This window comes from Pteropus alecto, unplaced genomic scaffold (assembly GCF_000325575.1).
Source record: "Pteropus alecto unplaced genomic scaffold, ASM32557v1 scaffold57, whole genome shotgun sequence".
In the NCBI taxonomy this organism is placed as follows: domain Eukaryota; kingdom Metazoa; phylum Chordata; class Mammalia; order Chiroptera; family Pteropodidae; genus Pteropus; species Pteropus alecto.
The window spans coordinates 6,800,566-6,813,484 of record NW_006442508.1 but is presented as its reverse complement, the minus strand read 5'-3'; the positions used below and the strand labels follow the sequence as shown (position 1 = coordinate 6,813,484).

General features: G+C 37.9%; 1 protein-coding gene across 4 annotated transcripts in view; it reads left to right on the top strand.

The window, feature by feature from the left end:
• Nucleotides 1-12,919, top strand: part of TEC (tec protein tyrosine kinase) — a 124,976-nt gene that overhangs the window by 88,260 nt on the left and 23,797 nt on the right. For 3 of the 4 annotated variants that reach the window (XM_025040292.1, XM_006922483.3, XM_015597496.2), the window contains exons 3-7: nt 1,975-2,079; nt 6,988-7,069; nt 7,741-7,869; nt 9,173-9,213; nt 10,143-10,318. In XM_025040292.1, coding sequence (XP_024896060.1) covers nt 1,975-2,079; nt 6,988-7,069; nt 7,741-7,869; nt 9,173-9,213; nt 10,143-10,318 — 533 coding nt within the window. The remainder of the gene's footprint in view (nt 1-1,974; nt 2,080-6,987; nt 7,070-7,740; nt 7,870-9,172; nt 9,214-10,142; nt 10,319-12,919) is intronic. The other variant, XM_025040293.1, reaches the window with a different exon arrangement.

The window sequence follows — 12,919 nt, the reverse complement described above, 5'->3', positions numbered from 1 at the left end:
GGTTAGAAAGGAGTGGGTGGGAAGGAAATGAAAGGCTGAAGGTGTAATCACGTTCTCTTTCAGGAAGGGAAGAGAAGAGTTAGGGCAGTAGCAGGATTAGAAAAAGTGTTCGTGGTGTGGAAGGGAGGGGCCTGGATGTGGCCGTAGGCAGGAAAAGTAAATGCCTTTGAAGAGCATGACTGGGGAGAATGTCCCTCTCCCTATGCTGACTAAAGCTCAGTCCATACTCAGAATCCTTGCTGCTTCCTCGGGAACATGACTCCATTAATTCTGTCACCTGTTTGCAGCTGGGGCATCCCAGGGTTTAGTTGGCTTTGGGGTCAGTTGGGGGTCCTTGGGTGATATTTAACTTGCGTGAGCTGCAGTTTCCTCTTAAAATGAGGGGAATTTTGTGAGCACGAAATGAAATGACATCTGTTAAGTGCCAACTGCAGTATCTTTACTTGTGTCCTTGTTAACCTTTTAGAGACAAGATGAAAGAGAAGAGAAAAGGGTAAATCTTAGACTGCTTTTGACCTGTGCCTGTGGGATGGCTGCTCTCTTCTCCATAAAGAGTGTCAGCTGGGACAATGGGAACGGAAGGGTTTGTAGTTCTGATGAGACTGGTGGTCTCTGTGGAGGCTACTAGGTTCACTCCACTAGAGATACACAAAAGAACTGAGTTGCTACAGTGAAGGCCTGGCTAAGAGTAGAGAAGGCAGGATTGTTTTGTGACCTTCTGCGGTCAGGTATGTAGGAATAGTTAAAGGTGTAGATAGAACTGGGGGCTGATAAAAATGTCAAGGGATAAGTGGGATTCCTGTGTGTGTGTGTGTGTGTGTGTGTGTGTGTGTGTGTGTGTGTGTGTGTTTGTGTATAGGGAGGAGGAAGAGAAGAGGAAGGGAGGGGAGGGGAATGGAGGGGAGGGGTAGAGAAGGGAAGAGAGATACACTGGTGAAATGACCTCCGGATTAGCTAGTCATTTGGAAGCTGATGGCCTGAGAGAGTTGGCAGGTCTGAAAGTCTTTTGGTGACAGTGAGGATGCAGAGCAGATTTCTGGGAGCAGGGTAGGGGGCCCAGATTGTAGCTAGAGGGCAATTTCAAAGTGTTAGATGAAGTAAAATTGAATGACCTGGGCCAGGGAATGGCTGGTTCACCCCAAACACAATAGTGTTCTACATTTCTCTACTTTTTCTTCTATTCTTTATCATATGAATATCTACCCCCCGCCCCCGCCAGAACCTTTTGTATGGAATATATCAGATAATGTTACTCAGCAAACATTTTTATTTCTTTATTGTATTTGAAATATTTTTAATGAATACTATATATCAAGTTATTATTACACATACTACTTTGAGTTCTTTTGGACTTTTTCCTGGGATAAATTCTCAAATGTGAGATTACTATACTCGAGGGTGTGACTGCTTTGGGGGGAGTGTGTCTCGATATGTCATTATTTGCTGCAGGGAGATTTGCAGTGAATAGGGAGAGTGGGCAACAGGGAAGAAAGTAAAACATTCAGTGATAGATTCTGAGTAGAGGCTTCGTGTGAACACACTGAAGCCGTCTCCTGAGCTCTGTGTTCTGAAAATAACTGGTTGGAGTTTGTGATCGAGTACATGCAGTTTTGCTTGGTTTGGTCTTTGATGCTATCTTTTGTGGGGCTGTCATCAGGAAATCTAAGTTAAGGTGTGTGTCTAAGAGGGGAAGGCCGCAATAAGAGGGAGTTTAATTTTCTGTTCTAGAGCTTTGGGGGGGGGGGGGGGGGGGGAAGGGCAGAACCACTTCATCTTTAGAAATTAAAGAACTTAATTATCTTGATTACAGTCCTCACAGTATTAGTGTTTTGAACAATTTTAATAATAATTGTTCACAATTTAGATAATTATTAAGGAAATTGTGATATTTTGAGTCAAATGTTAACAAATATTAGTAATATTTTTTCATATATCTTATTATTGTAAAAGTTCTCTTTATTTTTCTTTTAACAGAAAAAATACAGAAAAGGATTTATTGATGTTTCAAAAATCAAGTGTGTAGAAATAGTGAAGAATGACGACGGTGTCATCCCCTGTCAAAATAAATTTCCATTTCAGGTGAGCTGACATATTTCTGTGGCAGTGTAATTCTGGGCTTTTAGTCATGCTTATATTTGATATTACAGTTTCCTGTCATTGCTTTTGTGGTCGATTCAAAAAATATTTTCAGCTTTATTGAGATATAATTTACACATAGGAATTGTTTATATTTAAGATGTAAAAACTTGATATTTTGATATACGTATAAACTGTGAAATGATCACCACAGTCAAGCCAATTAACATATCCATCACTAAACATAGTTGCCATTTTCTTTCTTTTTTTGAGGTGAGAACACTTAAGGTCTACCTTCTTCGCAAGTTTCAAGGATACGATGCAGTATTCGTAACTGTAGTCGCCACGCTGCACAGTAGATCTCCAGAACTTATTTATCTTGCATAACTTAAACTTTCTACCCTTTGACCAACATCTCCCATTTCCCCCACCCCCTAGCCCCTGGCAAAACACTGTCCCACTCTCTGCTTTTATGAATTTGACTATTTTAGATTCTACATGTAAGTGAGATCATTCAGTATTTATCTTTCTGTGTCTGGCTTATTTCACTTTGCATAATATCCTCCAGGTTCATCCATGTTGTGGGATAACAGGATTTCCTTCTTTTTTAAAGCTGAAAAAAATTCCATTGTATATAGACACTTTTTTTTATCCATTCATCTGTAAACGGACATTTAGGTTCTTTTTTATATCTTGGCCATTGCAAATAATGCTGCAGTGAACACGGGAATGCAGATATCTCTTTAAGATGCACATTTAATTTCCTTTGGATATATATCTGAAAGTGAATTGTTGAATCATATAGTAGTTGATTTTTAGGTCAATTTGTGCTTTAATTGTAATTGCTTTTCTTCATGAACTGTTTCAGTCTTGGTCGAAACATTGTCTTATTCTCGTTTTTGGTCTGTTAGAGTCTACCAATATCCTGAATTTCTGAACCCCAGACCTAATTTGTTGCTATTCAGATTTATCACAGAGAAGTTAGGAGAAGGATTGGGGACTGAGACTGAAAAAAGTAAGATGAGGTGTTCTCTGTGAATTTGAGAAGATGAGAAGGGGCAGGAGTGAGCTACTGGAACAGAAATGAGATTAAAAGTCTGCCTGCGATGCAAAATATAACATTAGCATTATATATAAAGTTGTACCTTTTAAAAAGGTTATGTGATTTCATGTTTTCTCTCACAATGCACCGATTATATAAGGGAAGTAAATATACTATTCTCATTTCTGACTGAGGAAATTGAGGTTCACGGATGTTAAATGACTTGTCCAAGGTAATTTTGTGAATTGAAAAGCTCCCTAGAACATGCACTCATTATCTTGTCACTCCCAAGGAGGATTGGTATGGCATCCTGAGCCACTCCATGCAGGATCATGGTGCACACATGCCTTGAGAGTCAAGAGGGCAGAGGTGGATCCTGGCATTTCAGACCTTGTGGCAGACAGCACAGGACCCCTCTCCAGCACCTAACCACTCCCCTCTCTGGTTGAGGATGCTTTTATGCTTTCCTTTGAGTAATGAATGTCTCCAATGAAAGTCATCTTTTACCCATGGCTATGATCTGTATACTAAGGGGAAAGTTGCAAAAATCTTTTCAACATAGCATCATACTGGAGACTTTGGTTACTTTTAATTGCTACATGAAGTTATCAGTTACACGTCAAGTAAACATTTACCGGTTTGGAAGATTAAGATGACCTGAAGGTAGAAGCTTTAAAACCGCATCTGGATTATTTTCATTATGGTGGCAACAACACAATGGGAAGAAAGGCAATATTTAATTTTCCTTTTCTCAATTCCTCATTTTATATCTGCCATTTCTCTGCATGAAGAGCAGGGACATTAAAGTGCTTAAAGAGTCAACTCTGAGGCCAGACTATCTGATTTGCCACTGACAGGCTCTCTGACCTTGTGCAAATCACTTAACTGCTATTCTGAAAAATGAGAATAAAAATAATAATAGTACTCGCTTACTAGGAATGTTGTGAGGATTAACTAAGGTGATATATAAATAGCTTAGATACACAGTGAGAGCAAGATAAGTGTTAGTTGCTATAATTATTGTTATTTTGCTTCTCTTACCACTGCTATTAACACTATATTTACCACCCAGATCTAGAAGTAAGCCCAATTTTAATCTTCTTGATTAAGCATGTTAAGTGCATATATAATGGTGTGTGTGTGTGTGAGAATCTCTGTATTAGTCTGCATTCTCCATATAAACAGAACCAATAGGATAGATGAGAGAGAGAGAGAGAGAGAGAGAGAGAGAGAGAGAGAGAGAGAGAGACCGACTTCATTTCAGGTTTAGTAAAGAACTACTCCTACCACACTCCTGATGGCTGTTAGACATTTGTGGGTGGCAGGTCATTGTAGGGAGCTATAGTTCTCATGATTCTAGACCCAGAGTTAGGATTTTTACTGTCCAAGAGAAAGAAATCCACTTTGCAAGCTTTGGGCTGGTTTTTAGAATGAGAAAAATACAGGAATAGCAAGCATTCCATTCCTGAACCATTTTTGACTATTGAGGTGAATAAACATAAGAAAAGTTCAAAAACAACCTTAAAAATTAAGAAGAGGAAAACTTGAGCTTTAACTATGTAATTTAAATGTGCAATATTTGGAAGATGCAAAATGTCCTCTCTTACCATAACTCAAGAAAGTATAGATCCTAGTTTCACATCTTCACAGTGAAAGTTTACATCGCGTTTAGATGCAAGGCAAAAAAAAAAAAAAAAAAAAAAAAAAAGAAAAGAAAAGAAAAAAAGAAAAAGAAAAGAAAAGTAGAAGTAGACATTTTCAAAAGATACCAAGAGACAAAAGGAGGTCGCTTCCTCTCTCAGTCTATCTTAGCCCTAGGAAGGAAGAGAAAATAAGAGGAGCCGGCTGCTTTCTTAGTTGAATTTTCTGAGAGTAGCCGGGGGTTCCCCGGGACGTGGTGTTTCTTTCCTAGGTTTTGAACTCAGATCTGTCTGTTTGTGTAACATCTCTGCTATTTCTCCTCCAGCACATTGTCAGTGAAAAACTCTTGGAAAAATGAATGAGTAGTGTTACTTTTCCTCCAGGTTCATCCATGCTGCCATCTCGAGGGTTGCTGATTATCTGGGGAGAAAGGCTGGGTCCCTGGGGAGGGGAAGGGGTTATGATTTCTAGAGCTAAGATTTAAAACTAAATGTAACCAAAGTCATAAAGACCTTCAATTTCAGATATAACTCAGGAAGAGATGCATAGGGTGAGGCACAGGGGTGGGAGGGAGGGTGAAGGGAAGGGCGTGGCAATTCCCTACCCTTTCCTGTGGAGCCTCTCGCTCCAAATCTCCACGTGTTTACTAACCTTGAAGCTCTCCGAACCCTCTGCTCTCAGGGTTTTTATGGAGGCTTCGTTCGTTACATAGGCATGACTGATGATATCATTGGCCATTGGTGATGGAACTCAATTTCTAGTCCTTCTCCCCTCCCCAGAGGTGGGAGGATGTTGGGGGGGCGGGGACTGGAAGTTCCAACCCATTAATAATGTGGTTGGTTCTACGGCAACCAGTGCTCATCCTTAGGTGCTTTCCAAATGTCACCTCATTAGCAGAACAAAAACACCGTTGTCACTCTCAGCATGGGATATTCCAAGGATTTTAGGAGTTTCCTGCCAGGAAACAGGATGAAGACCAAAGAAATATTGTTATAAATCACAGCAATACAGGTGTGAAAATCATAGGCCAAATGAGGCTACATACATTCCCACATCTCTCTTAGCACTTTATCTTTGCCTTTATCATGTCTCACTTTCTGTCTTGTTATATTTCTAAATGTGTCTTGGAAATAGGCTTCATGTTTGATATATTTTTGTATTTTATATAGTCACAGCAAAATGCTAGTTGGATTAATTAATTAATCACTGAATGAAATATAACATTTTTTCTATGGTGTTCTTGTTGCTTTTAGATTGCTGCATTTATTTGATTAAAATGAATGGGAAGAAATTATCTATAGAATATGGTCAGAAATAGCCATTTATCAGTGAAAGAGCTAGTTGTGTTCAATCTAGAGCTGACGTGGTGAAAGAAGGTTTCTAGCCATATTTTTCTTTTTAGATAATCAAGGCATTTCTGCCTTGTGACAGACCAAAGATAAAGTTCTTGAGTAAGTTTCCCAAGTTTGATTTTATTAGTAGTACCAAAAATAAGAATACTAAGACTGTTTAATTTCTTGCCAAGACTTACCTCTGAAAGAGGAACCATGGTGAAAAGTTTGGGCTCTGGAATCAGGATCATGACTTTCTGAATTACCAGCCAAACAATGGTGGGCAGTTTGGTGGCACCTCAGAGGGCACCATTTGCAGTGCTATGTGAATGGAATGGTGCCTCCTGGAGTTCTACAGGAGTGGAGGGTCTGTGGATTGCCCTCGGTCTCCTCTATAAAATGCTAATATCTTAGTGGTGGGAGTCATTAAGTGAATGTAAGCACATAGCATGGAGTAGGATGGTCAGGGCTTAATAGTTTCGGCAATTGTTTGTAGTGACAAAAGAAAGGTATAGGAATGAAGCTGAAAGAGTAGTCCATTTATTTAAAATGTTATTAAAAAAAAAATACTGGATTAGAATAATCCCCGTTATACCAAGTTTACCTAAGGAACTTTAGTTAGGTCACAAGAAATAACCAGATTAGTGAAGCATCCCAGCCTCTGTGTATTTTTTTCTTCTATAAAATACAGTCCTTTGCAAAATGTATAACCTACTCGATGCAGACATGAAGAAATGGATGTGATTTTGTAAGACAAGAATCTAGGTTCTTTGAATCTGAAGCAATTGACTTTTATTCAGTCATTTTGGAACCATTTGTTGGTGTCTGTGGTACTGAGGGCTCTGTGCCAGAAAGAAGTACTAGTTCTCACTGATTCCATCTTATGTTTTATTTTAGGTTGTTCATGATGCTAACACACTTTACATTTTTGCACCCAGTGCACAAAGCAGGGACCAGTGGGTGAAGAAGTTAAAAGAAGGTAAAACTCCTGTAATGAAATATTAATCTGTACATAATTTTAGGGTATAACATTGCTATTAAAACAGAAACACAGATAATATATCACACATTTATAATCTTTTAATCTACAATAAGTGTTTCTCCAAGGACAGTCTGTTACTCTAAGCGATACAGATTGAAGATAACTTCTTTTTTTATAATCTGATTCCTTTTTAGTGACATTTACATAGTTTCTAAGAAAAGCGTGCTTTCGTTTAATGCATAACACATTTGAAGAAGATAAAGCATTGGGCTTTTATGATAATGGGATTTAGTATTTTCTAAGAAATTGCCTATGTAGTCAACATTCGATGTGGATTAATTGACTTGTGCATAAAAAGTTTAGGTGGGTGATTTGTCCTGCACAGTCCTCATTGCTGCTTCTGCAGAACGAACTGGTGGTGGGCTGACATTTGTGTTTATCGATCACAGTGTCGCAGAGATTACTTCTGCTAACAAGGGTGCTTTGCCATAAAAAGAAGGTGAAAGAGAACCGTGTGGATTTTCTGAATGCTGGGTTGTATGATGTTATGAAGGTGTTCTCATAATAAATACGATATCTGAGAAATCAAGAATAATTGACAGTGTTACTAAACATTCTTTTATCTCTGTTTTATTTCACTGCTCATTTAATGTATCTGTGAATTACAGAAATCAAGAACAACAATAATATTATGATTAAATATCATCCTAAATTTTGGGCAGATGGAAGTTATCAGTGTTGCCGACAAACTGAAAAACTGGCACCTGGATGTGAAAAATACAATCTTTTTGAGAGTAGTAAGTATTTGTTTTATTCTGTAATTATATTGTGCTCAGGATGTACATATTATTGGTATAGTGAGAAAGTGAGATGATTTTGATTTCGATGTTGGTTAAGTATGGCCTTCAAACTTTCTAGCACAGTGTAAATATTGGGCAGGTGTATTTTGTAAGAATAATTATATTTAGTTAGCAGTGGGACCATCTCATGGAATCAAAAGGTCTAATCGATTTTAGGGACCCTTTATCACAATGTAGAAGCTTGATAAAAATGACTATTAAAAGTGTGAGCCTAATATGGCACCATCAGTAGTTTTTTTTTTATTTACATTTTTCAACTATTTTGAGGTGTAAAGGACAAATAAAATCTTAAGATATTATTTGATATACTCATGCATCATGAAAATATTCTCCCTCTGAGTTAACATGTCCATCATCTCACATGTGTATAAACATTTAAGTTGTACTCTCTTAGTAAATTTTATTTATACACTCTAGTGGTATCAACTATAGGCATGTGATACATTGGATCCTCAGACCTCATGCATATTATAACTGAAAGTTTGTACTCTTTGACCAACATCTCTATTTCTTCTACTCCCCCACCCCCTAGCCCCTGGTAACTACTTTTCTACACTCTGTTTCTATGAGTTTTACTTCAAAAGAAATTTTTTTTTTAAATTCCACATATAATTGATACCATATGGCGTCTTTCTCTGTCTGGCTTATTTCACTTAGTGTAATGCCCTCCAGGTTCACCCACATTGTCACGAATGACAGGTCTGTATCCTATTCTTCTGCCTTCTTCTTCTTCTTCTTCTTCTTCTTCTTCTTCTTCTTCTTCTTCTTCTTCTTCTTCTTTTCTTTCTTCTTCTTCTTTCTTCTTCTTCTTCTTTTTTTTAAGATTGAATAACATTCCATTGTGTATGTATGCCACATTTTCTTGTATGTTCTGGATATTAACCCCTTATCAGATATGTGGTTTGCAAATATTTTATCCCATTCTATAGGTTGCCATTTCATTTTGTTGGTGGTTTCCTTTGCTGAGCAGAAGCTTTTTAGTTTGATGTAGTACCACTTGTTTACAAAAATAAGACATAGCTCCGATCTCTGTGGAATTTATAGTATGTTCAGAAAAGCAGAAATACAAACCATCTTCAATAGCATTTTAAAATGCCGTTCTAAATAGTGATACAAGCAACATACACCAGAGTGAGAGACTCAGAGTGGATTTCTTGTCTATGTGTTCATTTTCACTTTTCCTTAAGAATATTGATCATTGGTAGATGTCATTTTGACCTATTTTTATTGTCATTTTCAGGTATAAGAAAAGCATTACCTCCAGCACCAGAAACAAAGAAGGTATGTGGCCTTTAACTTTTAGAAGCACTTTCAGATTATTGAGTATGTTTTTATTCATTCATGTGATGCTATTTGCTTCCCCACCCCCATCATATCAGAAACAGATATGCTATAGTTTATTTGATATTTTCTTGGTGTCAAATAATATTAATTGTATCAGATATTATCACTGGGGGCCCTATTTTATAATTTGACATTTTGGCTTCAAGAATTGTGTAAGAGATATGGAACTTTAAAGGAATATTTTAGTATTTTAAAATCACAGAATTATAACAAAGGCATGACTTCACCGATTTTATGATATGCCTTTGAAAAGTAGTGTGTGGTGGAAAACACATGTATTTTCAACCCAGACAGGACCTAATCCACTGTGAATCTGATACAAGTGACTATGAGTGGGTTACTTAAACTACTCTTTCCTCAGTTGTAAATTGGGAATTATGTTCTCTACTTCGTGGGATCAGCATTAAGAATAAATGAGCAAGAGTGTGTTAGGTACGAAGTGTGTGCCTTGCACACAGTAAGCACAAAGAAGTGCAGATTCCCTTGAGTGAGAGGAGACCTGATAAAAGTTTCCACTCCATAGCATGTTTTCTTCATTGCAGGTTGTTTGAGCAGTAGGTCTGCCTTTAGTGCTGCTGGTTTCTACTCACATACTACCCTTCCCTCTCCCTGGAAAGCTAACCCTGACACTGAGCAGAAGACCGTTGATGTTTAAAGGCAGTTTTTGCTCATGTCCTGTGTTCTGAAACCCATGAGAGACCCAGTAGCATCAATATCATCAAACTCATGGGAGGGTTCACCAGCTTATATTAGGCAGACTTGAGGTTTCTGCTTTGTTTTGCGGTGAAGTACAAATCATAGTGTTTTACCTCACACCAAGCTTCAAACAGAAGACTGAACTTTCACATGTTATCTCCTTTTCTTAGCGAAGGCCTCCCCCACCAATTCCACCTGAAGAAGAAGATAATAGTGAAGAAATAGTTGTAGCTATGTACGATTTCCAAGCAACAGAAGCACATGACCTCAGATTAGAGAGAGGCCAAGAGTATATCATATTAGAAAAGAATGATGTTCATTGGTGGAGAGCAAGAGATAAATATGGGTGAGTATTCCCTCTCTGCGTATGACACACTGTGGGTGGGAGCTGAGTGTGATAATCTGTAACTATCACGGGATGACGAGTTTCGCCATAAGTAAAAGTACACATTATTACTCTGAAGTACACAAATATATTCCTCATTGTGACTCAGTACATGTACATGGATTAACTACTTCTTCCCAGAAATTAGAATATAATACACTGGTCTCTCTCTCACCCATTATGTTTCATTGGATTATTTCAATCTTTTGGGAAATTATATTTTATGTCCCCTCTGCCACCGAGGTAAGTGATTGTGCCTGTGTGTATATATAAAAGACATACATGCACATACATGGAAGAAATTAAAAAACAAGCATTTATGCAAGATAATTTAAGATGTAAAAGGAACTGTTCTTTTCAGCCTTATTATTGGTAAGTAACGGGTAAATGTGGATAAATATAGGGGATGAATTTCTTTTAGGTTTCATTAACAAACTCTATATTCTGTACTTAGCTCCGAAATGTAATCTTGTTTATATTCCTGAGTTCTCATAGATGAGAAGAGGAAGGCTTTTTGTCTTGGTCTGATCACACCATTTCTGCTTCCCAAGTCTGCTTCCTCACCTCCCTGCCCTGTCCCCATCCCCAGTTCCAATTCTCTATTCCTCAGTTCACTTCTGAGAAAGCAGCAGAAGCCTCTGGGTTAGGCAGGGTGCTTCTCTTCTGCTCGCTTCTCAGCAATAGTGCATTTACTGAGTGCTGGTTTGCTGTGCATTATTATCTTCTTGGGGACTCTTATCAGTCTGTGTTTACAAAAAGGTCATCACTGCTTTTCTTTGCCAAACCCTGCAGAAGACTGATTTTTATTTTTTATTATAGAAATTTTCAAACATCCACAAAAGTACATAATAGTAAAATGTACTTTTGTTATGACTTCAACAATTACCAACATTTTGCCAGTCTTGATTTACCAATCCTCTAATTGTTTTTTCTAGAGTATTCAAAAGTAAATTCAAATCAAGTTATTTCACCTCTAACTGCTAAAGATTTTTTTAACAACCACTGTGTCATTTTCATATTTAATAATAAAAAAAATACAACCTATGGACTTTCCCCTTACATTTTCAGGACTGGAAGAAGAATACACACGAAAGCCCACCTATCTAACGTATCTAAATATTTAGAAGTTATAAGTCAAGCTAACAAATTGATAAATAAAATATAATTTATCTCACAACTTGACAGAAATACCTTCAGGATGACAAGGAAGGCAGGGTTTGCCTTAGAGTTCCATACCAGAAAGTCACAGTGCACTGAAAGCCGGCTCCCCAAGGCACCTCCCTCTTCTCTTCTGCACCAGGTTCCATCTCACATGCACCTGGAGGATCTCCTGCCCGTCATTCAGGGTCTGTCCACATTGCTTGCAAAAGCCACTCCGGAAGTTGGCCATCCCAGAGGCTGGGCTGGAAGGGGGTGCACACAACCAACTTAGTTTGCTTTGCAGAGGATGAATCCAGTGGAAAGGCCCATATAAGCCTTGGCAATGGGCAGAGAATTCTGGGTTCCTAGTTACCCAGGTGATGGCAAGAACACGGGCTTTAGTGTGCTCTCGAAAGTGTGAGGTCAGAGCAGGGGCCTAAAGATGATACTGGTTATGTAATTCCAATTTCCCCTGATGAGCTCTAATATATACTTTTATAGTTTGGTCAAGATTAAAACAAGGTCTACACGTTGCATTTTGGCTGATATGTCTCTTTGATTCTACAGAAGTCCTCATCCTTTTTTTTCCTTTCCATTTTTGATTTATTGATGAAGCCAGGTCATTTGCCCTATGAAGTGAGCAAATTGCCTTCATATGGTGTCATTTAGTATGTCTCTATATCTTGTATTTCCTATAAACTGTGATCAAGAGGTTTGGTCACATTAGAAGTTGATATCTAGTTATCCCACTTATAATGATGAGAAGGTAACTCAGTGGTTTAGGCGTCGGCCTTATTCTTCCCTCATAAAGTTCTTCATCAGTATTTCATCTAATGATTTTGGCATCCATTAATGATTATTATTTAGGTCCATTATTTCATTAGGAATTGCAAAATGGTGATTTTCTAATTCTGTTATTCCATCTGCATTTATTAATTCTTCATAGGAGAACTGCCTTATCAACCAGTTCATTTAGTTAATGCAGGAAAGGCAAGATAAAATTTTGATTCTTTCTCTTTACCAATTTTCAAAATAATGAGTTAATGACTGAGCTTCCTTTAGCAATAACAATGGTAACCAATATTTCGTTAGTGTTATTATGGATGCTATATGTTTGGTTTCAAGCCATTGCAGTAATAATAATTCTTTTTGCTGAATTGTCCCATCTTAGTTAGTTAGTGGTGGCTATTTTGGGTTGGGGACCTCCTTATTCTTTTTTAGCTTCCTTGTTTTCTGGGTAAAATAAAATGGCTCATGTTCATCTTGTAATTTTCTTGGCCAAACTTGCAATTTGCCATTTTTCCAAGGAGTGCTGGCTCTTTTTAGTAAGAAGTGGTATTTAGAGACCACTATTGGGGTGCTAGGATTCTGATTACTACTGGCTTGTCATTGCTTATAGGCACTTCTCAGTGCAGTGGGGAT